This window comes from Chionomys nivalis, chromosome 12 (genome assembly GCF_950005125.1).
Source record: "Chionomys nivalis chromosome 12, mChiNiv1.1, whole genome shotgun sequence".
Classification (NCBI taxonomy): Eukaryota; Metazoa; Chordata; class Mammalia; order Rodentia; family Cricetidae; genus Chionomys; species Chionomys nivalis.
This window is the reverse complement of record NC_080097.1, coordinates 41,220,673-41,245,938: the sequence shown is the minus strand read 5'-3', so window position 1 is coordinate 41,245,938 and position 25,266 is coordinate 41,220,673. Positions and strand designations below refer to the sequence as shown.

The window sequence follows — 25,266 nt, the reverse complement described above, 5'->3', positions numbered from 1 at the left end:
GGGTATTAAGGTGAAGAACTGCAACAAACTGTGACTTAAAAATGTTTAAGAACAGCTGACATCTCACTGACACAGCAAAGGGATTTCCTAAACATGCTGAAGGACACAACAGAAGGAAACAGAATGGAAAGTCAAAAGGAACTCTTAAAAAGATCTATCTTTAAGGATAAAAAATAAAAACTGTATGTGCTTACAACTGAAGTCTATAAAACTCAATCAGCATCTTCAACTGCTACTGGAAGGTTTGGGATGAGAGGATTCTGTGAATGCTGTGAGTCTGACAGAGAGAACACATTACACTCACATCTTCACCACCAAACTGAATTATTTTGTCATTTGGGGGGTACTTGTGACACAAATGACATTTATGTTGTCTTAACTCTATAGACATGGGGCATACATCATATTTCTCTGGACACAGGAACAGGCTTGAGATGGAGTCACACATAATGTTTGCTGACATGGTAAAAGGAAAATGGAAATATTTAATATGAATCTTGAGCTCGACTCACATTCATATCATGAGGTGACTGTGTCTATAATCCCAGCATTTGGGAGACAGAGGCAAGAAGATTGATGTGAGTTTGAGGCCAGTCTGGGCTACGTAGTGAGTCCTAGACCAGACTGTGCTACAGAATGAGGACTGCCTCAAAACACAGATTTCAAAAAGATTAAACCTAAGTCAGTTATTGAAAGAATGTTTTTTTTCCTATCTCCATGAAAGGTCAAAAAGCATCAAAAACCCAACATTCCATCAAATGATGTTACAGAAAGAGAGAAACCAGGAATGATACTGTGTCCTGGAACAGTGATACAGGGGATAAGAATCAGATTATATAAACTCATGGTCATTCCAGGGGGCTTGGTGTATATCAGATTATATAAACTCATGGTCATTCCAGGGGGCTTGGTGATGGCTCAGTGGATGTTTGTTGTGGCCTTGGGTTTAGAGTCCAGCACTCTTGTAAAAAAAAAAAAAAAAAAAAAAAAAAAAACATACACATATTCTCCCTCTTTCTGGTCTTCAACTGAACCACCATGCACAAAACTCAAGTCCAAATGGATTAAAGACCTCAATATAAATCTGACCACACTGGATCTAGTAGAAGAGAAAGTGGGAAGTAGCCTGCAATACATGGGCACAGGAGACCACTTCCTAAATATATCCCCAGTGGCACAGACAATAAGAGCAACAATGACTAAATGGTACCTGCTAATATAAAGCAAAGGACACAGTCATTAAGACAAAAAAAAAAAAAAAAAAAAAGGCAACCTACTGAATGGGAGAAGATCTTCACCAACCCCACATCAGACAAAAGTCTGATCTCCAAATATATAGAGTACTCAAGAAACTAGACATTAAAATTCTAAATAACCCAATTTAAAAAATGGGGTACTGAACTGAACAGAGAATTCTCAACAGAAGAAGTTCAAATGGCCAAAAGATACTTAAGGACACATTCAACTTCCTTAGCTATCAGGGAAATGCAAGTCAAGACAACTTTGAGATATGATCTTAGACCTGTCAGAACGGCTAAAATCAAAAACACCAATGATAACCTATGCTGGAGAGGTTGTGGAGAAAGGGGTACACTCATCCATTGCTGGTGGGAATGCAAACTTGTGCAACCACTTTGGAAATCAGTGTGGCAGTTTCTCAGAAAATTGGGAGTGAACCTACCTCAGGATCCAGCAATATCACTCTTGGGAATATACCCAAAAGATGCCCAATCATACTACAAAAGCATTTGTTCAACTATGTTCATAGCAGCATTATTTGTAATAGCCAGAATCTGGAAACAACCTAGATGCCCCTCAATGGAAGAACAGATAAAGAAAGTGTGGCATATCTACACATTAGAGTACTACTCAGCAGTAAAAAGCAATGACATCTTGAATTTTGCATGCAAATGGATGGAAATAGAAAACACTATCCTGAGTGAGATAACCCAGACCCAAAAATATGAATATGGTATGTACTCACTCATTAGTGGATTCTAGCCATAAACAAAGGACATTGAGCCTATACTTAGCAATCCTAGAGAAGCAAAGTAATAAGGTGAACCCAAAGAAAAACATATATGGAAATTGGAAGTAGACAAGATCGCCAGGCAAAAGTTGGAAACATGGGGGGGGGGGTAGGAGAAAAAAAGAGGGGGAGATGGGGAGAGAGAAGGAAGAAGAGGAGGGTTGGGGAGAGCTTGGGGAAGTGAGATGGTTGAGATGGAGGAAGGATGAATATGGGAGCAGGGAAGAAGATATCTTAATTAAGGGAGCCATTTTAGGGTTGGCAAGAAGCTTGGCTCTGGAGGTGTTCCCAGGCGTCCACGGGGATGTCTCCAGCTAGGACCCTGGGTAGTGAAGAAGAGGGTGCCTGAACTGGCCTTGCCCCGAAGTCAGACTGATGACTATCTTGAATATCATCATAGAACCTTCGTCCGGTGACAGATGGAGATAGAGACATAGACCCACATCAGAGCACTGGACTGAGCTCCCAAGGTCCAGATGATAATTTTTTAAAGCTTTTGTTTCATCAATACAGCCAGGATCACCCTCAAACTTTTCCAGATTGACAAAACATCCTTAATAACTAAAGTCTACGACTTTAGGGTTCCTATCTGCCCTTCTCATTGCCAGAATTCTTTAAGCTCTTTCTATCTATAAAATATAAAACACAGACATTTTTCATGCCCACTCTGATTTATAGAAAATGGACAGACTACTGTTATGAATGTATAAGCTTGTTATATTTCTCTTTTTCTTCCTTTTTTCTTTAGATGTCACTAGTAACTAGTTTTCTGTACACTCTAAATGGACTATTCACATGTTTAAACTTTTTCTTTTGAAATTAAGGTCCTACACTTATTCAGAAAAATGATGAACCAGATGGTATTTAAAGTTACATGAGATAGCTTGTAATTTATACGATCACAATCAAATTTGCCAAAATTATCCAATTATGTAGAAATTAAGAGAACCTGCAATTTTAGAAGCAAAGATGCCAAAATTATTTTCTATGCATCTGTGTTCAACAAAAGCAATGTTTTCCTAGAGCTCATAAAGAGTTAATTACATTAATAATTTATAATAATTCTAACTTCAATTATACCAAGACTCCAACAAAAGTTCTCAACCTCCCATCTTTTAGAGGGAAAGGGTAGCAGACAGGACTCTGCTGTGATCGTCTTCTAGAACGTCCATAGCATCCTCAAGTCCTTGGTCTGGCTGACATGCTCCAAGCAGAGCATCCACACAGCTCAAACGCACCACTATTTCACGCAATTCCTTCACTTTCTTTTTATTAGAAGATCATAAACTCCACAGGGGCATGGGGATGAATTCTATCCTGTTCACCAAAGTTTTGGATAGTGACTGCACATATTTAGTAATAATTTATTTAAATTAAATGGATTTTTATAAAGCCACCTCTAGGCCATGTTTCTAGACTTACTAATTCATTCAGTTCAGTCTTTCATACAATTCAATCAGAATGTAGGGCCCTTGGAAGACTGAATTATTTTGAGTATGCTCTCTTTACCATGGTTGAATTTAAAGGTCCTTTTCTATATGTCTTCTGCTGGAGAAGAAGGCTTCCTAGCTGGCAGCTGAAGAGAAGGGCATTTTCCAAGCATACCTTATCACAGAGTGTACAAAAGCAGGAGGGAAGCCGAGCACAGTGTGGGGATGCTCACCCCTCGTCCTCTGTTTCCTGCTTCCAGACATGATGTGTCCAGTGGCTCAAGCTCCGCTGCTTGTCTTCCCTGCCATGCTGGGCTAGGCCAAACTCTGCCTGAAACTGCTGTTGTTAGAAAAAAACTAAGACAGTTCTCTACTCACAGGGTCACAGCCACTGACTTCAATGGTAGATTTTCTATTGAAATATTTCTTAAAAGTTATCAAAATTATACTTAGTTTCTAAAGTATCTTCTTTCTTCTAACGCACTGAAGCCAATTACTATAAATTTAAAACTCTAGTTGCTGATTCATCACTGAACCCCAACATGACTTGGTTATGGTAACTACGGCCAATGAAAGAGGGTTCTCAATGAAGGAGGTGTGTGTCTTATGAGTCTCTCTCTTCTCCTGTCCTTTTCCTTTCTGTGTGGGATGTGGACAAGGTAGTGTGCCATCTTGGACCATGCAGGCTAGGGTAATCTCTTAAGGTGGTAGCGTAACAAGGTCACCTTTATGGCTCACAGTGCAGAAAGACTCTACCTGCTACTGCCTGTCTCTGGGCCATCTTTGTGAGAGGGGAATAAAAGTTCACACTGTTTGTCTTGGGTTTTTTTCTATTGTTATGTGACAATGACCACAAACAGATGTTTTTTAAAGACATTAATTAGTTCACAGTTGTGAAATTCAGAATCTGGCCTCCTGTGACTGGTTTCTCTGGCCAAGGTCCCACAAGGCAACAACCAAGGTGTTAGATAGGTTGTATTCTCATCTGGAAATCACAGAGGAGGAACAGGGTCTTAGAATGTTAAGTACGAGGGAGCCACTTTCTTCTGGTTATCATCTGAGGCCACAGTAAGCTCCTCAGACTCATTCCAAGTTTTTTCTGATCCAGACTTCCATTTTGAAGGCCAGCAGATAAACTCATGGCCAGTTCTTTTCTGGTCCACACTTCCATCTTGAAGGCCAGCATATGAACTTACGGTCTTGGTACAGCCCTGTCATGCTTCTGATGTCCTTACCTTAGAAGGTTTGTCCTCTTCAAATGCTCAAGTGATTAGGTAAAATTCATCTGTAGCTCTTAAAAGTCAACTGTACACAGAGCATAACCCAGTCATCATTCATCCAATTCAGTTTTGAAGATTATATACTGTTTATACAATAAATACAAAAAAGGGACAATGACCTTGGACCATCTTTGAATTCTGTAACATTACTTCTGGTCTCTGCTACTCTATTTTTTTTCTTTTTGAAAAGGATACCCCCCCCCCCGCCGGGGGAAGGGGAAGTAGACAAGATCTCCTTAGTAAATTGACAGCATGGGTGAGGAGGGAGAGTGGTAGGGGAGTAGTGACATAAGGAGAGCAGTGGGCAGGAGAACATGAGGGATCTTGAAGGTCAAGTTGGATGAAGGAATGCTGTGGGATAATGCTCTTGTACACTATAATCTGTCACCCATATTGGTTTAATATGAGTAGCCAGGCAGGAAGTATAGGTGGGGCAACGAGACTAGGAGAATTCTGGGAAAAGGAAAGGCAGAGAGTCAGTCACTAGCCATAACATAGAGGAAGCAAGATGAGAATGTCTTACTAAGAAAATGTAACAAGTCATGTGGCTAAATGTAGATAAGAATTATGGTTAATTTAAGTTGTAAGAGCTAGTTAATAATAAGCCTGAGCTAAGAAGTCAAACAGCTTATAATTAATATAAGACTCCGTGTGTTTATTTGGAATTTAATGGCTGTAAGCCCGAGCGAAACTTCTATCTACAAAGAACAGAGAGGGAGGGCAAGGAAAGAGATACCTTGAAAGATGGAGCTGTTATGAGGTTAGCAAGAAACCAGACACTAGGAAAATTCCCAGGAATCCACAAGGATGATCCCAGCTAAGAATCTAAGCAATAGTGGAAAGGGAACTTTAACTGCCCTTCCCCTGTAATCAAATTAATGACTACCTTAACTGTCATCATAGTACCTACATCCAGTATCTGATGCAAGCAGATGCAGAGATCCACATCTAAGCACTGGGCTGAACTCCTGGAGTCCAATTGAGAGGGGGGGGGGCAATATTATGAGCAAAGGGGCCAAAATGATGATGGGAAAATCCACAGAAACAGCTGACCCAAGTAGGTGGGAGCTCACTGACTCTGGACTGACAGCTGGGGAACCTGCATAAGACCGAACGAGGCCCTCTGAATGTGGGTGACAGTTGTGTGGCTCGGGCAGCTTGTGGGGCCACTAGCAGTGGAACCAATATTTATCCCTAGTGTATGAACTGGCTCTTTGGAGACCATTCCCTATGGAGGGATAACTTCCTCAGCCTAGACACAGTGGGGAGGGCCTTGGTCCTATCTCAAGTGGTGTGACAGACTTTGTTGACTCTCCATGGGAGGCCTGCCCTCTCTGATAAGTTGATTGGGATCAGGCTGGGAGAAGGTTGGGGGAGCAGGAGGACAGGAGGGAAAGAGAATTGGGATGGTATATAAAATAAGATTGTTTTAAAAATAAAAATAGTAAGAAAAAAGAAACTAAATTAACTTAATAATTGTTGCATATTTACATATATAAAATTTGTATTTTAACATTTGCAATTTTTCAGTATTAAATAAATTTACATTGGTATGTAATCACCACCTCTACCTGTCTTTAGCTCACTAAATAACAGCTCCCTATTGTCCCTTCCCTAGGCCCTGGCAAACACCATTGCATATTATGTCTCTATGAATATGACTACTCTCAGTAACTCAAATCCGTTGAATCATCTGGTATGTGTGCTTTTGTGTCTGGCTTATTTAACTTGACTGCTATGTACCTTTGAACCTGAATGTTAATATATATCAGAATGACTGAGGTTTGCCAGTACGGTAGGAGAATACACAGAAAAATATATAAGCTATTAACATTACTCATTATAAATAACTGATGAATATAGTCAATTCAACTTGCCTATATTTTGCTTCTAAACGTAAATGTTGCAATGTTACCCTAACTCAGTTGTAAACAAAATTATTTCTTTTGAAAAGTAACATTCAAATAGCCTTAGGAGAGAATGAGAACTATTTTAGTATGTACTCTGGGTGAGTCACAGTCACTCAGTAGAAAAAAGGGGGACCGCATTTATGAATGAATAATTCGCTTGACTCATTTCATATACGAGACTAAGTTTCAAAACTAATATCCTGAACCATTTTAATAGTACTGATGTTTTCCTCAATAAGGCAAATAAAACAGCTTAAGTTTTAATATAATTGGGTGACTTCCAATGGCTAAGAAATAGCTATATAGCTATCTTAAGGTATTTCCCGGGATAGTTAAGAGTTTCTAAGCAATGCATAAAGAACAAAACTCCAGAGTTTATTTTGGCTAATAAAGTTATTAATGCCTATCCATGTGGGAATGAAAATCTACCACATATTGCTTTAACCTGAGTTACTTATTTCTGCAGAAACAGCAAAGAAGAGAGGAAAAATGGGCATAGAAAGGTTGCCAACAAAGGCCACAGAAACAGCAGTTATGCTGATTTCTTGAGGTGATCAACTCCACTGGAGAACAGGAAGTCATTCCAGCAATGGTGCTGTTGGGTAACTGCTGGTCAAGTCATTGGGAATGGTGTAATGCCACTGAACTGCTGGGTACTTCTCAGTACCCTAGTCAGGAAAACAAGGCAAAGGATGGCTGGGAATGCAGGCCTGAGTTACACAGCAAGACACTGCTGCAAAAGCAAAGCACCACAGCCCGGGTGTAAGCGGGCTCTCAGCTCCCGAGTAAGGCAGAGCTGGAGAATTCAAAGGTGATTCTGCTCAACAAACCTGCACTGGCCTCAACACTTTCTACATGTGGAAGATGATCTGTAAGAAAATGGCAACTTTAAGTACTCTCCATCCAGGTAATATCTACAGTCCACCATTTCCATACTTATATGAACACTTTCACAAACAGTCTGAACTGGTACTCATACGAAGATGCCAAGGCTCTAAAATATTCCCAAGTATAACACGTCCATCTTTGATATACAACTATTAGCAAAGCAAACGAGTGCAGTACTATACTTAAAGATGGTTTTGCAAGGACTGCAGGGGTGGCTCAGTGGTTCACTTGCTACTCCTCCAAAGTATCCAAGTTCAGTTCCCAGCACCCATATCTGGTGACTCACAACAATCAATAACTCCAGGGCATATTACACCCTCTTCTGTCCTCCACAGGTACCTGCATACATATAATACACACACATACACACATATAAAAATAAATCTTAAAAAAATGTTTTCACAGTTCATTTAATATATCAACAGAATACTAAGGAAAATGGCAGTTTTTTCCTCAATCAGATAATCAGATGAAGGGATAACATCTCTTTTTAGTGTTTTTGAGACAGAGTTTCTCTGTGTAACAGCCCTGGCTATCCTGGAACTTGCTTTGTAGACAAGGATCCTCCTGAGTGCTAGGATTAAAGGCATGTACTACCACGCCCAGCTGATAATTTCTATTTTTAAGCAAAATGGAAGATAGCATTTCTTGGACTCTTGCGGTAAGCAAGATTTTACATACAAGATAAAGTCAGCATCATTGTTTGTCTCCCTGTAAGATTCAGACATCTTAGTGTTCATTAATGAATGGCGAGTATTAGTTATTTAGCACATAGTCTGCTGATGAATATTCTGTGAGCAATAACCGTTTACCAGCTCAGGGACTCTGTGAAATATGCCTCTGCATAGGTATTGTTAAATTTAAGATTCTCATTCAGAGTATGTATTCCCATAATTAACTAAAGAGGTCTCAGTCTAATTACACACTTTATTCTGGAATCAAAAATTTTTAGTTATGATAAACACCAGAATTCATCTAATCAAACTAGTTTTTCTTAGAAGAGCTGCTTTTATAGTACCATCCAAGCAGAATACAAACACAAAAAAGAGAAGATCCTGGTATAACTGTAACGAATGACTTCATTTACATGCAGTAAGAATAGCCGAACATTCTTTCTTGAGTTAAAAGTCAAAATCTACCTCCTTACACTGGCTGGTCTCTCACAGAGCACAGAAAACATCATTCAAAGTCTGTTCTCTTTTCAGGTTTTATGGGTCTCTATAGTCATGTTCGTATGTTCTGGCTTAAGTTTCTCAGGAAAATCCCAATTTGTTAATACCTTTCTTCAAATATGTTAACATGACACTATTTAATCTACATAGCTCGTCATCTGTCTTGAATTTACATTTCTATTTTTGAACTCTAAGACTTCATTCATTTTTCTTTTGAAAATGAGATTCAATAAGATGACTCATTTCATTCTAGCCCCGCTAAAATAAGCAGTTTCTATTTATGAAGTTAAGTCTTCCTCTCTTGCCACTGTCTCTCAAGTTCCTCTGTGTATGTGAGTCATCTCCACGTGATGCAGAGAGCACCCCTCCTACACGTGTTGATAATCTAGTAGGCCATGGTGAGCAGAGCCCCAACTCTGGCTGCAGAAGTGGTGTCTGCACTAATGCAAACATGTTTTCAGCAGAGAAGAGTCTTTATTGTTGTCAATACATGTGTGGACGTAGGGCCAACCATCAGAACAACCTAACAGGAGTAGTGTGTAGTCACGGGGACTGACTGCCCCAGGATCAAAAGGACAGCAACATCAGGAAACTAAGCAGAGTGCTCAGAAAGCTCAAGGTAAAATGCACCTAGCGGCACACACCTCTAATTCCAGCACTGGCAGGCCAAGGAGGACAAGCAGATGATCTCCACCTTTCTAGACCACTAACTCCCCTCAAGCGTTCTTCCACATCCTCACAACAATAAAGTTCAAGTTCTCAGCAGCTCTATGAGTCATTTCAAGAACCGTCAGCACTGCAGCTCCATCCCCAGTTGTACTCCCCTTTACACGACTTTTTAGCAATTCTAGATCCGTGGTTATTCAAACAATTCAGGTCACTCTTTTCTTCTACTGCTGTGAGATACCGCTGCCTCTCTCTAAAACACCTTGAGGCTCCTTGTCTATCTTGTCAAATGCCAAAAGGTAGTTTTCTCGAAGACAGTTCACGTGTCTGGGAGGAAGGTTTGCTGTTCATCACTACTGCTACAGGACCTTTGTGGTGTGTTCTTGTAACACCACATACACTAAACAGCCTCACTATTTATACTGATAGAATTGTTCTCTTTTTCTTTCCTTAAATAATAAACTGGTCTGTTTTGTTTTAGTGATGGGGTCCAGCTCAGGGTGTTATAGGTAAATGCCCGATCACTAAGCTACATCCCTAGCTTTATTACATTATGGCCTTAAAGGAGGAGAACCGTGTCTTGATTTTCCCCAAATTCCCAGGAACTAGCAAAGTGCTTCAGGAGATTTAGTAAACTCACAAGGAAAATGTGACAAGTTATTCCCCCCACCCCATGGATGTGTGCTGTAGTAGAAATGGTACTGCATTAAGTTCTATCCATAACTATCTCACAAATTATGAACCTTCAATCAAAGGTGGTGACGATTTAGATCTCTAAAGTTCTTTCTATGAATTCTTGTTAGGTAATAAACTTCCTAAAGAAGTAATTCAAACACTTACTCATTTATGCTAGACTTTCATCATTCCTTACATGCTCTTGTAGAGATTTTCTATTACGACAATAGCTAAGGCCACAAGGAATCCCCTTTTTCTCTAAGCTTTACTGCCCTGATTCTCCTTCCTTGAGACTTAGTGCCTGCTTCTCTCTTGTTGTTACTCTAGCTCCTGTCTGTAGCTCCATTCCGGGAAGGGTTTTGCCAAATGGCAGCACTTCTGGTGGTAGAGGAGAGGAGGCGAGACTGCGTGCCCATCAAGCTTTTTCCTGTGATCATCTCTGCAAACCAGTTTTCGGTCACTACTATTCCTTTCACCTGTACACCTGATGTCTTAGTTACTGTTTCTACTGCTTCGATGACACACCATGACCAAAAAGCAGGTTGGGGAGGAAAAGGGTTTATTTGGCTTATGCTTCCAAATCACTGTTCATCACTGAAGGAAGTCAGGACAAGGACTCAAAACAAGCAGGAACCTGGGGCAGGAGCTGACGCAGGGGCTAGGAAAGGTGCTCTTTACTGGCTTCTTCATAATAGTTTGCTTGTTCAGACTACTTTTTATATAGAACCCAGGACCACCAGCCCAGGAATGGGTCCACCCACAATATTCTAGGTCCTTCCACATCAATCTCTAATTAGGAAAACGCTCCACAGCTGATCTTATGGAGCCTGGCAATTCTGGATAGATGAAAACATACAAAAGGAGGAGAGCGCTTTTACTGTCTGGATCTCTTTGTTCTTTTTCCCTCATTTAAAAAACTCTACCCAATAATTTTAAAATAAAGTTTCCATTTTTATTACCTATTATATAGAGAAAGGACTGTTTTCCAGGAAAGCACAGAAATGTGGCCTTGTACAGAATGCTCATGTGGAAGTCGCACAGCTCTCTCTCCTGGACCTGCAGGACAGTGTCTCTGCTAGACAGTACAGTCAACTGAAATGAGTTCAGAAGAGACACGGCCACAAACTAACTCCTAAAATATAAGCTGTTTACCATTCAGAGTCTGGCTATAACTGGGATTAGCAGCCCTTGTGTTTTAAAGTATAATAAATAATCTATTTTCATCTGCTAATGTATTAGGGGAATCAACACCACATTAATTCAAATGCTTCGTTGATGAATAATATTTATGGACAATAATTTGAAAGGCAAGTAATTAAGATAAGAAGTGTAATCAGGACTTTGTATTCAATGTGGGTCATAGTGAAAACATAAAATTCTATTGAAGAAAAGTCAGTAAAGATGGCAAAGCTATACACACACACACACACACACACACACACACACGCACGCACCCACGCACGCACGCACGCACCACACTGTTTATACATCCTCCTGCCTGGGTCCTTTCAAGAGTATAACTTCTTATTTGTGCATCACCTCAACAGTTGCTCCAATTGTTTAAACTGATTTAGAAAATTTCTAACATATGTAAGCTTTCAAGTTTTATTTGTGCCTACTGGGTTAGCTATTTTTCTAGAAAGCGGAGTTAGTTTTAAGAACTCAACAGTCGAGCCAGGCTAAGTAGAGGGAAAGGAAAGGGGCAGTGAGAACCATGTTTTTCCTGTGGCAGTTATGGCCGATACTAACAGTGTACACAAGTCCTTCACCCTCACCAAAGTATGTGGTGCCTCACCTCCACAGGTTCTTTAAAGCCATGACTATTAGTTAGAAGTCCAAAAACCAAAAGAGATACCAAAAAATGTAAAAAATACAAATCCAAAGTTCAGGTCTTAGTTGAAAAGGTGGAATAAGCATTTTCAAATTTAACATACACATACATAATTTCAAACACAACTGAGAGGAATGTTGCATGCAGGTACTTGGTAAGTCTGTCTCAACAGCTGGTATCAAGGGTTTCAGAAATGGGGCTTACCTTCTATTAACGCTTACACTGCAGCACTCACTGCCTCCACTCACTGAGTACTTTAGAGGTGCCAGGTCCAGTTGTAAGTATACATATGCATACTAGTTAATGTGGTGGTCTGGATGAAAGTGGTCCCCACAGGCCCATTGGGAGAGGCATTATTAAGTCTGGTTGGCGGAAGTATGTTACTGGAGGTGGTCTTTGAAGTCTCAGAAGCTTAAGCCAGAGCCAGTGTCTAACTCTCTTCCTGCTGCCTGCTGCTTTGGATGTAGAACTCTCATCTACCTCTCCATCACCATGTCTGCCTGCATGCCATCATGCTTCCTGCCACGACAATAATGACACTCTATCGCAGTGACAGAGGACTGAGTGAACACTGGGTTGCTGGCATGGTTGACTTCTTGGAGGATAAAGGGGCCATCTGCCCCATGATTCTCTGCTGTCTCTAGTTTTGGTGGCAATCGTTGGCTGGTGATTATGAGACTTGAGTCTTCATATGGCATCCCACCCCAACCCTTTCTGTACAAATGTCTCCTTTTTATGATTTTAGTGACATCACCTTTACCAGTGCCCTTTCTATTGCCCTCATTTTCATATATAAACACAATTCTCATCAACTGGAGGTGGTTTTGTCCCTCATAGGGTATCTGGTGATGGCTGGGGAGATTTCTAATCATGTATCATGGAGAGTAAGAAAAAATTAGCTAGCAGGTAGAGGACAGGGTCTCTTACCAAATCCACTACAATTCATGGGATGGCTCATGACACCTGAGAAATAACCAGTCCAGAAGTGCAAAGGGGGTGTCCAGAAAAGAAAGACTACAGTAAACCAGCCAGAACATCTGAGCTGAATTTGAAGGAGCTGGGTTTGAACAGCCTGGAGCGAGGGGACAAATGCTAACTTCTAGAACAAACCTCCTGCTGGTAGGACAAGGCAGGTTTGAGTAGTTAACAAGGGCAATACTGTGTTGCCAGCCAGCCGTAGTGCACGTCTTTAACCTCGGCACTAGGGAGGCAGAGGCAGGCAGATCTCTGTGAGTTCAAGGCCAGCCTGGCCTGCAGGGCGAGTTCCAGGACAGCCAGGGGTACACAAAGAAACCTTGTCTCTGGGGGGGGGGGGAGATCTGAGGGAACCAACACTGGAGGAGAAATAAAACCAAGAATAGAAAGCAGAACTGATCTTCTGAAGACTAAAGAACCTGGCTAGGTTCACTTATGTTTTCTGATCGAGGACTTGGACTCTGGGATAGTGAAAAAGGGGAAACCACAATGTATGGGCTGGTACCTACCAGACAGAGAAACCATGGACTTGTTTCTCTGTTACAAATGTAGCAAATCCCTCCTCTTACCTGTGATGCACTGAAACTGTCCATCTTCTCTTCTTATTGTAAACGCTTCCCCTGGGTTCACTTGGACCAGGATAACCTTAAACAATGGAAAAGAATCAACTAAAACTATGAAAGAGCAAATCGGTCAATAAACATAAGTAGCTAGTAAGAGAGCAGGTGTGAGCTATTTAAACTTAGAAAACTCGAGATCAGACATTATGTTTGTTTTACATTTCAAGAGGGCATAATCAGGTCAGAAAGGAAGAAACAAGAAAAAGAAGTTAATTGCAAATTTACTAAGAAGTAAAAACTTCCACTCAGTCACAAAGACAGAGCCAGCCTCACAGTTTGTGGATCACACATGGTGTGTGATACTCAGCACAGCACAGTACTTAGGCTTTGATAAATGGATGAATCATGAGTAGAGCACACTGGAATTAGGATGAAATCTTAAGTTATATATGAAAATGTGAATCTAATTCCACCATTCATAAGTAAGATATATACTAATTTTATGATACTTGAATCTTGATAAAACAGAAAACTGGAAAAATGAAGTTTACAATAATTATGATAAAATTCTTATTTTGTTATCTGCACAAGACTGATTTATCTCCTAAATTCTACATAAGACAGTATAAGATTCTAAAAGAACTCCATGTTATACTACTCAAATAGTCAATCAAGTGACTACCTCACTATGTCACCAACTATTTAGCTCTCCCTTAGATGGGGAGTTCCAGGAGTCCTCAATTTTCCCATTATTGTAGACAACAGAGAAGTGAACACTTCATGTATGTGGTCTCTTCTCTCTAGTTAGCTTGGTTTCCTTATGACAGAGACTAGAAAACAAATTCTGCTGCCTGAAACCCCATTGCCTTTAAAGGGCTTTACTATGTCACAGCCCCTCTCACAGTCTGTAAAAACACCCTTCATTGCTTTCTGAGCATTCTACAAATCATCGTTCTATAATCTTTGATGCCTTGACAGATCTTAATTTGCATGTTTTTCAGTGACAGAATCAAAGGAGGGCTTGTGTTCATGATGGACAAACAATCTACACAGAATAACATGCCCTCACTAAAAACTTACCGTCTTTAATTTCATGCCTATGTTTTATAGTAAAATGCCTGATTATGTCACATTACCATTATTTTCTGGGCTTTCAAGTGTTCCTAGAAATTTGTATAAATGTAATCTGTATAAATTACATATTAAGAATATATATCTTACTATATTATGTTGTAAACATGTTCTGACCTTGTTTTCTCCTTTTACTTTACCAAAATTATTTTCCATGCCAGGCAGTGGTGGCACACACCTTTAATCCCAGCAACTGGGATGCAGAGGCAGGTGGATCTCTGTTAGTTCGAGGCCAGCCTGGTCTACAAGAGCTAGTTCCAGGACAGGCTCCAAAGCTACAGAGAAAACCTATCTCAAAAACAAACAAAAAAAAAATTATTTTTCTATTGCCAGTGTTGTCTTTTTCCTTTATCATATATCCTATTGTTTCTATATGTAATTTCTCTTTGGTTGTGCGGTCTAGTTACAAGAGCCACTAGCCAGATATATATGTATATATATGATGTATTTATATATACTTATATATAATAAGATGTTATAATATATGGCATAATATGATTTAATAATAATATAATATAATGCATCTATATGCAGCCTTTATGTTTATTTCACATTGACAAAGTACTCAGGACATACCGTGTAAAAATATTACAATTAATTTTGCCTGTCTGAATTTTTTAAGGTGACTATTAAACTTTTTACATGAGTTGCATTATAATTCCACTAGACAATAGGGTTTGAGCAGTAAGCAAAAGAGTCAAAAACACTGTCTTGATGGTATGACTAATAAAGTAAGTGACAGGATTCAAGTTATTTCAGTCAGTAAGACCAATCAGATATGATTTTAAATAATTTGAAAGTATATAGCTAAAATAAGTTAGTACATAGATGTATGTGTGATTGAGAATCATTTTCACTTTTGCTAACACTTAAGATCAAACGAGAGCTACACTAGACAGGATTCCTGTCTACATACTAAGCCATCCCCACCTACACACCAAGCCTACTCATTTTCTAGAACAGAACCTCACAGTTAATGAGTTAGTAAATGAGAAAGGAATGAATTCTGCATACCGTCTAGTATTCACGGTTCACCCTTTTGTTCACTGCACAAAGAACTGTTAAAACATTGTGAGTCAGTTCCTAGTAAATAATCAAAAGATTTTTGACTAGTCCTAAAATACAGTATTTATCTATCTTCAAATTATCTTGCTCGCATGCCATTCTATATGGATTTTTCACAAACAGAATAAAATTTTCTACTCTCTCATTATAAATAAGAGCATGATGTGGTAAATGGGGGCAGGAAAAGATGCAAGTGAAACTCCAGCTACTTTTCCTGGTCATTTTCTATCATTGAAAAAATTCAGACAAAATATGTCCTAAAAACTGTTTTCAGCATATTTATAAATAATACAGCATCTTAATAAATATTTTGTAATCTTTCACAGTAAATAAAAATATTCCATTAAATGGAACAAAAAAAGGTCAGACTGATAAGGCTGTAAATCTGGCCATATATATAAATTAATGGGAAAAATACATACACCATATGTATGTATACTTCATATACATTAATTCAAAAAACATTTCTAAGGTATAATGCTCTTTAACTTCCTTAATACAATAAAGACACCAATTATAGCTTGCAAGAGACATGAAGATCACAGATTAAAAGGAAAAGGTAACAAAATAAAAAGGCAGAATAACAGAAAAAGATGATGCTGAGTGGTAAAGAAAACATAAAAGGAAGAGGTACCAATACTACAGCTCAGTGAACTGGAGAGAGCACACAGCTGTGGAGGACAGGAGCTAAGCAACCTGGGAGAGCTGCTAACCTAATAAGACTGCTTCTTACTATACACTGACAGGATTATTTGTACTATTCAAAAGATAATTGTTTTTTGTTTTATAAAACCATCCAATAGTTTTCTTGGATAGAAAATTCCAATTTTTACATTCCATGTAAAAACTCTTTTTAATCAGATACTTAAATGAAATAAGCCATAATGCATTTTATAGTGAAGTGTTGGATGGGTGCCATCTTGGAATCTGAAGTAATGAATAAAAATACAGAGCTAACTGTGCTTTATCTATATAAACTTTATTCAATATCTATAAAGTATATTAATTTATTAATAACACTTGAATACATCTACTATCAACTGCCCCTAACCAGCACCAGGTATAATTATGAAAATATTCATTTCTATCCAAGCAGTAATTTTTCTTACTGTGTTCATTTCACATAATCCTGTCAGTCTAAGTCCGTTCAGTGTAAAACAAGAATGAGATACATGAACACTTCACACTTTCCCAGTCTATCACATGGAAGGAAAGTAACCTTAAAGCCATGTCCAGCCTCACTCACATCATCTGCAGAGACTGAAGTCACTCTCTGCAGGGCGAGGACACTGGTATCTTCCTCTGTCCGAATGCCAGGGAAACAGTCTTCCTATTATCAATGTAATTCATTACCAGCCAGGTGGCAGGTGGCAATCCGAAAACCATGTTAGATTTACACCATACAAGACAAGGGATGGCTAACTTTAAGTCCTAAAAGAGTTAATAACTGACACAGAGTACAAATACAAATATTTTAAATTCTCTAAAGGAGAAATCTTGGAACAGAAACAAGTTCTTTAAAAAATGTTTTTGAAGAAGGCCTTACTATATAGCCTCGCCTGTCTCCGAACACCAACCCTCTTCACCCAGCCTCCCAAATGACGGGATCACAGGCATGTTCCACGCCTTATTTTTAAAAAGTCCTTTTAAGTAATTTGCTTTGTATTGTTAAAAAAAAAAAAGTTTTGAATTTAAGAGGTAATTTTAAGGTTTATAGCTATATACCCTAATAACTAAAATTATTTATTTTAAGTGGTAGCTACATAATTGCAAAATATTCAATGATCCATTAACTGTTAAGAATATCTTAATATTTTTGTTTTAAAAATCTATAAACCCAACTTATTGGGAAATAATTGTAATGCTTCTGGATGGCACAAATTTTGAAGGTCTAACTTAGCTTTCTTCTCTCCAGTTCAAGGAGCTCATGACTTTTCATCCTTCCCTGACTTTAGGTCTGAGGAGAATACAATTTACAGTTTTTATCTGAAACTCATTAGGAGCTTTAGTAAATAAGGCAGGAAAGTAAGAAAGTTGGTCCAGAATGCAAAACATAATACACACACATATGTATGTATAAATGCAATACATGTGTTATATATGCACATATATAATATATACATGCACGCGCGTGCACACACACACACATATAAATTTCTAGCCTTTGTAGTGCACTTCCTTGGCTACTCTACTAGTCTATTTGAATTGCTGAATCCAAAAACACAATGGCTCTTGTCCCAGTTCTGAAGGTCAGAAGCTGAGATCATGGTGAAGGTGGAGGTGTTCTGTTCTGGGGCTCTTGCTGTTCCTCCCTCTGTATGTATCTGAGTCTTAATTCCATCCTCCTACAAGGAAACTAACCATGTTGCTTTAAGTCTTACCCCAGTGACATTATTCTTAATCAAGCCTGTTTCAAGAGTTTGTTGATCCTCCAGTTTTCCAGCTATCCATTTCTCTTCTTTTCAAACTAGTAAGCAATAGCTTCGCATTCATACCCTGCCCCATGAATTATTTATATACTATTTTCTAGTAGAGGCATCTAAGATTTGACTTTTGCTTACATTTTTCTGAATGGGGTGCCTTCAAGTTCTGTAAGTGAGGACTTGGTTTTCTCCAAGAGACCATTCTTGTCTATCAAGGCTCACACATCCTAAGTCAGAATTCAATCAGCCCTCCTCTGAGGGACACTTCGTATTGCATGCTCGTCCTCTGTAACACTTGACACGCAGCTGTTTACCCACTGCCACCCCAGAACAATGGGACACTTCATGAAACTGTACTGTTTACTTTTACAATTACACTAGAACACTGCGAAGACAAAGAGAGAAGCTGAAAGAAGCACTTGCTAAATTAAATGCAATCCAGCTTCAAAGGGCCAATCTTTTCATCTGGCTGCAACACCAGCTGTACTAGAGCTGCGAAGACAGAAATGCTTTTCATTTGTGCTGTCAGATATGAAGGACCCATCTGACATGGCTGCTGAGCACTTGAAACGAATTAGTGTAAATGAGGGATTGAATTCTAGACTCCTAACACCAAAATTTTGTTTCTGGCCATTTCCTAGATTTAGTCACTTGAAAAAACTATAATCTTACTATGTCTAAATTTGAACTTATTATCTGAATTCTCTGTAAATTCAAGGAGTAACATTCATTATACAAACTATACTGTCAATTCCCAAGTCTGTATTATTTATATACTCATATATTACTAGTAACTTATGTGAGTCATTAAAATGACTTGGGTCAGAGGAACTATGGATCAGGTTTTATTGCATTTATCTAGATCCTATCAATCTGTACATGGGCTAGATGATGTAACTTTTCCTTTTTTTTTTTTTTTTTTTTTTTGGTTTTTCGAGACAGGGTTTCTCTGTGACTTTGGAGCCTGTCCTGGAACTAGCTCTGTAGACCAGGCTGGTCTCGAACTCACAGAGATCCGCCTGCCTCTGCCTCCCGAGTGCTGGGATTAAAGGCGTGCGCCACCATCGCCCGGCTATGATGTAACTTTTCATGTAAGTTTACAGGCTAAGGTTTATAAAAATTAAGTAAAATTATTAAGTTAATATAGTCTAAGGTAATTTTTAGTTCTATGAAAAATGGTAACTTGACTTAAGAAGGTATATTTGACACCTGTAAACACAAACTCACCTATTGACAAATAATTTGAGCACAACAGATTATAAGCCATCTGAATACGTACAGGCATAAACTATCTCATATGCACACTAACAAATGTATGGGAGAACACACATCTATACACATAGGTGCGTACACACTGCTATAAGCTGTAATATATAAGACAATGTGTTTTCAACTACTGCCCCAAACTGAATTATTTCAACTCGTCTAGGTGACTCACTATGATTCTCTCTCTATTGGGCTTGAGTTTTAATATTTTGAGAACATACTGTATTTCAGACACAGAACTTAATGCTCCAAAATTGCCTCATACTTTTCTTGATTTCCTAATATGGCTTCTTAAAAACTCTTACACTCACAATTCCATACAGTGTAGTTAAACCCATCATTCTTAATGGTCATAAATTCTGATTCATATGACAATACACCAGGAAAACTGCAGTTATAAAGACCCTACAAACCATAATCCAATAAACTGCTGCAATACATGATTATCTTAGCAATAAATATAAGCTATGTGCTGTCTAGTTTTTATGTCAAGTCGACACAAACTAGAGTCATCTGAGAGGAGGGAACCTCAATTGAGAAAATGCCTCCATAAGATAGACAACTATTGACTACAGACGACTGGACAATGCGAAGAACATATATCAAATAGGATATCTTCATCAAACCCAGGGCTTAGGGAGCTTTGCAGAAAGGGAGACAGGAAGATTGAAAGAGCCAGAGAGGATGGAGGACACCAACGAGGTCATGTCTCATGACACAAGACTGATGCACATATGAACTCGCAGAGTAACTGTGGCAGCATGCATAGGCCCTGCACAGGTTCTTCAAGCAGGGTGGGGTCTAAGTGCTAAGACAGGGACACGAACAAGACCTCCTATCTCTAGCCTAGACACCATCTCCAACTGACACCGTTTGCAAGGAGAAATTAGTTTTCTACAACAGAGTTTCATACAGGCTGGCCCCATGCCCAGCAGACAATGGCCAATACAAAATGCACTCAATGATATTTCTGTAGACATTTTGTCCCATGTCACTTTGTTTGGGCATTTTTTATCTTACAGATCTTTACTTGAATATTACGGTTTCTAATTTTGTGGGATTGTTGGAAGGTGGGGGTTGTATATGTACCTGTGCTTCTTGTGCTTTTTGTTATTATTTTTTAATTCTGATTGGCTTGCCTTTTTTTCCAGTGAAAGAGAAAAAGAAGGCGTGGAATTGGATGGTGGAGAGGTTGTGAGAACTGGGAGGAATTGGTGAAGGGGAAATCATGATCAGAATGTATTGTATGGAAAAATATTTCCCATTAAAAAAGAGAAAAGATCAGGTTATTGGCAAGGCTGTAGGACACATTCTAAATTAGCGATTGATGGGGGAGCACCCAGCCCATTGTGGGTAGTGCCATCCCTGAGCTTATGGTTCTGAATTCTTTTAACAAAGCAGGCTGATCAAGCCATGAGGAGCAAGCCAGTAAGCAGCACTCATCCATGGCCTCTGCATCAACTCCTGCCTCCACGGTTCTGGTTTAAGTTCCTGCACTGGCTTCTCTCAACAGACTGTGATTCAGGATATATAGCAAAAGCAAACCCTTGCCTCCCTGACTTGCTTTTAGTCATGGTGACTGGCCATAGCAGTAAAAATCCTAATACAAGCAATAAACTAAAATAACCTCAATGATAAATAACCAACATATTTAAAGTATTAGTACACTAATTATACATCAGAAAAGTTGCTTTCACTAGTTTTCATTTAAATCCATAGTATTCTTCCAAAGTAAAGATAACTAGATACTTAATAAAATTATTTATATTTTTAGAAAAGATCAGTAATGCTAACTTAAACTTAAAACTGGAAAATGCAGTTATTTCCTGAGTCTACATTTTTAGAGAGTTCACGATCCCTATCTATACCCCCAATCTATACGTAAGATTCAGATAGAAACCATCATCAGCTGGACTGAAGCTGTTGACGCCGACGTGTGGCAAGCCCTTGCACCCACCACAGCACTTTACTCACTGCTGCCTGCATCTTCTTTAGTGACTTCATTCACCTGCTGCGACCACAGCTGTCAGCAGCTTCTGGGAGATGCTCCAACACTGTATGATCCAACTTCCGAGACATAGTCAGTTCTCACTGACAAGTGGACTTGACTGTGCTAATAAGGGAAGCCTGTACAACTCTATCCTAGCCGCATTTCACACAACTTCACAACTGCCCACTGTGGTATATGCGGAGGTAGAACGGCAAAGATATAATTACTTAGGAGTCACACTCATCCATCTACACCTCTAACCTCTTTATCAAATTAGCCAACATACAGGCAGCTTCCCATTGGACATAAATGGTATCTGGTTACCATAGCAACTAAATCAACAAAGGACTGTAGTAGCATTTGGTTCTGGATCATCCAATATCAGCTGACAGAATTTAAGAGTACGCTATTTCTAAATGTACTTTGTTTTTAATGTTATAGTTCTAGTTATTTTGCATTTCTGATTTTGGAGAATGCCAGTCTATTCACCTACACAGTATGGAGAAACACGTTTAATGAAGTAGAAAGTGTCTGTATAAAAGGTACCTCGCATATACCTGGAAATTAACGTCTATCCATGGCATAAAAATTTAAATTTAAATAAAATTTTAAAAATGACTCCACAACTTTAACCCATTTGAAAGAAAAGATGAAACTTAGGGGAACAGTTATCACTAACAATCCCATCTAAATCATATAAACAGAAAAGGTAGATGGGCTTTAAAGGGTTTTACTAAGTTATAATCCATTTACCATAACATTTGTCTTATAAGATGTAGACTTCAGTAGATTTATAACAGAGTTATAAAACCAATCATCATTATAGCCAGTAAATTATTTGTAGAGCTGGGGATCCATACATGCTAGACAACTACGCTACCACCAAACCACTTTCCCATTACTAAAGCAAATTTTACAACATTTTCTTTTAACTCAGAACTTGTAGGTTTTTCTGACTGATTTCTTTCATTTAAAATGCTTTCTAGGTCCATTGTAGCAAGTACTGAAGTATTTTGTTATTAGTTTGTGGCTGAATAATATTGTATGGATACAAACAAAAATCTTGTTTATCCATTTTTCTGTTGGTGGACATTTAAAGTACTTTTACCTTATCTGTTAAAAATGATGCTGTGCAATTTTTAACATGGACATATTGAACTATTGTATAAAGTGGACTTACCAGACCACATTCCTACCAGTAATGCATTTAGGGTTCAACTTGTGCACATTTGCCAACAATTGTTATCATATGTATCTATGTCTTGATCCTAATCTGAGGGGGAATCTAGTCAGTTCTTCAGCATTAAGCATAAAGTTAATATGAATTTTGTAATATGTACCCTTTTCAGGTGGAAGAAGCTCCTCTACACTGCTTTCCAACTGAACAGATGTTCTGTTTTGTTTTCATCAGAAAGGGAAGCCGTGTTCACTCAGACACTTCTGAGCCACTAAGGTGTCTTCACCTAGTACCCCAGAAAAGGAGACACCGCTTAATTGTCCTGGAATCATCTTAGATGTTGCTAGACTGGGATTGCTAAGATTCTGTGTCTATATTCATACTGAGCACTAGTTTTTATGACTCTGTCTGTCTGTATTTAGGTATGGTGCTAATTCTACCTTAAACATTTGGTAGAAATCACCAGAAAAGCCACCTTGGGTTCAGATTCTCCTTGTAGAAATTTTAATTTATATGTATGTCTGCATGCATACATTCACATACAAATTCCCTTATTTGGCATTGCTCTATTTAGACTGAGATTTTGTTTTGTTATTATTTCGATTCATTTTAGTGCCTATATATCCTTCTAGATATTGGTCTAGTTCATACAGTACACAATTTATTGGCATGCAATTGTATAACCCAATTATCTTTTTTCTTTCTGTAAGACCTTACATTCTTGGTTTAAATAATATACGACTTACTGTGCTGTGAACTTGACCTGTTAGAAATTTGGTTATCTTTGCCAGAAACTTCAATGTTGATTCATTGGCTATCCTTTCTTTCAACTCTGTCAGTATTTTGGGCATTTGAGGAATTTTACTGTTACATGCTGACTAGCCTCTTTTTAAAAGATTTATATATGTGTATGTCTGTATGGAGTTATGAACATGTGAGTGCAGTTTCTAATGAAGGCCAGCAGAGGGTATTGAATGCCCTGGAGTGTAAGATACAGGCAAAGCTGTAAGCTGTCCAATGTGGGTGCTAGAAACCAAACTCAAGTCCTCTACAAGAGCAGCACATGCTCTGAACCACTGACCTATCTCAACAACCCTAAAACTAGCTCTTACTATTATAAAATTCATAATACCTCTAGCACTTTTCTTTAACTGAAAGTCTATATATAGTTTAGTTAAACAGAATGCCACTTCTGTTTTGGTTATAGTTTACATAACATATGTTCCATATTTTTTATCTCAATATTTAAATTACATATATATTTTCACATACAGTCTGTAAAGAATGCTGAGATTTTTAACCAATCTAGTAAACTGAAAATAAAAATCTGATGGTTCTATATTTGTTTGTTACTGAAGAAGTACTGTGAACTCAGATCAACAAATCAGTATTCAAGTAAAACATACATATAAACTTTCACAGTCTCTCCTACAGAAAATAGAGCAAAAGTAGCAGAATTCTTTGTGATTACTGCAGCATACACTTGAGAGATCAGCATTAAGGCCCATCTCCTTGCACCTTGTGTTGCTATAGTTGGTTGGACTATCTCACATCACTGGTTTGCATCCCAGGGAAATATTTTAGCCGGATTCTTTGTCAAATTCTCCCTAAGATCAGAATGTGCAGAAGTTATACAGCAAGTGCTAATCTAGAATATTATTTTGATTTTTTTTTTTCTGAGATAGGGTATTGCTATGCAGCAATCTGGCCTCAAACAATCCTCCTGCCTCAGCCTCCTAAGTGTTAGGAGGTTAATGTGCATTAGCACCTGTCTCAGCAGATGCTGTTCTTTTACAAACCTTGTTGGCATTATTCGTGTGGTTGGTACAAACATAACTCTAATCACACATGGGGACAGAGACCCTACCAGGAGCCTCAGGCTCATGGCTCATGCATGACCCAGCAGCTTTGTAGAGTTGATGGCACTTGTCACAGTCATTGACATCTTCCTGGGTCTTTCTTTGCGCCTGCTCCTAAGCCAAAATAACTTTCTTCAAGGATTTTTCTTGTTTCATCCATCTAATTTTGAAACCTTATTGATTGCCTATTGGTTTTTAGCTTAAATCTAAAAGTCAAAATATAACATTTAAAACCTTTACCAACTATCCTAAAATATATAATCTCATATCTTTTATTTTTGTTGTAAAATATTTCAAATAAATAGAAAAGTAGCAAGTATTATGTTCATTACTTGTAAGCATCAACCAGAATTTTAATATTGACCAATGATACGCAGATGCTCTTTTGATAAATGTAAGTTTAGATGTCGTGCGTGCGCATGTGTGTGTGTGTATAAATTTGTAGTTTATCTTTTCATCTTTAATATTCTTCTTATTTATTTTTTCGAGGCAGAGTTTCTCTGTTTAACACTCCTAGCTGTCCTGGAACTCACTCTTGTAGACAAGGCTGGCCTCGATCTTACAAAGATCTGCCTGCCTCTGCTTCAGCTACATCCTTGTATATTTCTTTCTTTTTGTTGTTCTTGCTGCTGTTTTAGTAGCTTAGGTAGTCTTTTTATGTGAACACTACATCCATACAACATGCCCTTAGTATAAATTCATTCAATAGAATACTGGTAAGTATTATTCAAGCATGAATCCTCTAAAATCCACCCCTATTTTCCTACTATGAATCAGTAATACCACTTTCAATTATTCAGGCAAAAAAAAAAAAACAAACAGTGAACAGTTTTGTACAAGTGCATGTACAACCTTTCCTCAGCACAGTAGTACATAGCTTTCCCAGCACTTGGGAAGTGAAGACAGAAAGATTCATCAGGAGTTCAAGCCCAACCTCTA

General features: G+C 38.4%; 1 protein-coding gene across 1 annotated transcript in view; it reads right to left on the bottom strand.

Annotated features, from left to right (window-relative positions):
* Fndc3a (fibronectin type III domain containing 3A) overlaps positions 1–25,266 on the bottom strand; it is a 136,155-nt gene that overhangs the window by 76,936 nt on the left and 33,953 nt on the right. The window contains exon 3 of the mRNA XM_057785943.1: positions 13,426–13,501. Within this exon, the coding sequence (XP_057641926.1) occupies positions 13,426–13,501 (76 nt within the window). The remainder of the gene's footprint in view (positions 1–13,425; positions 13,502–25,266) is intronic.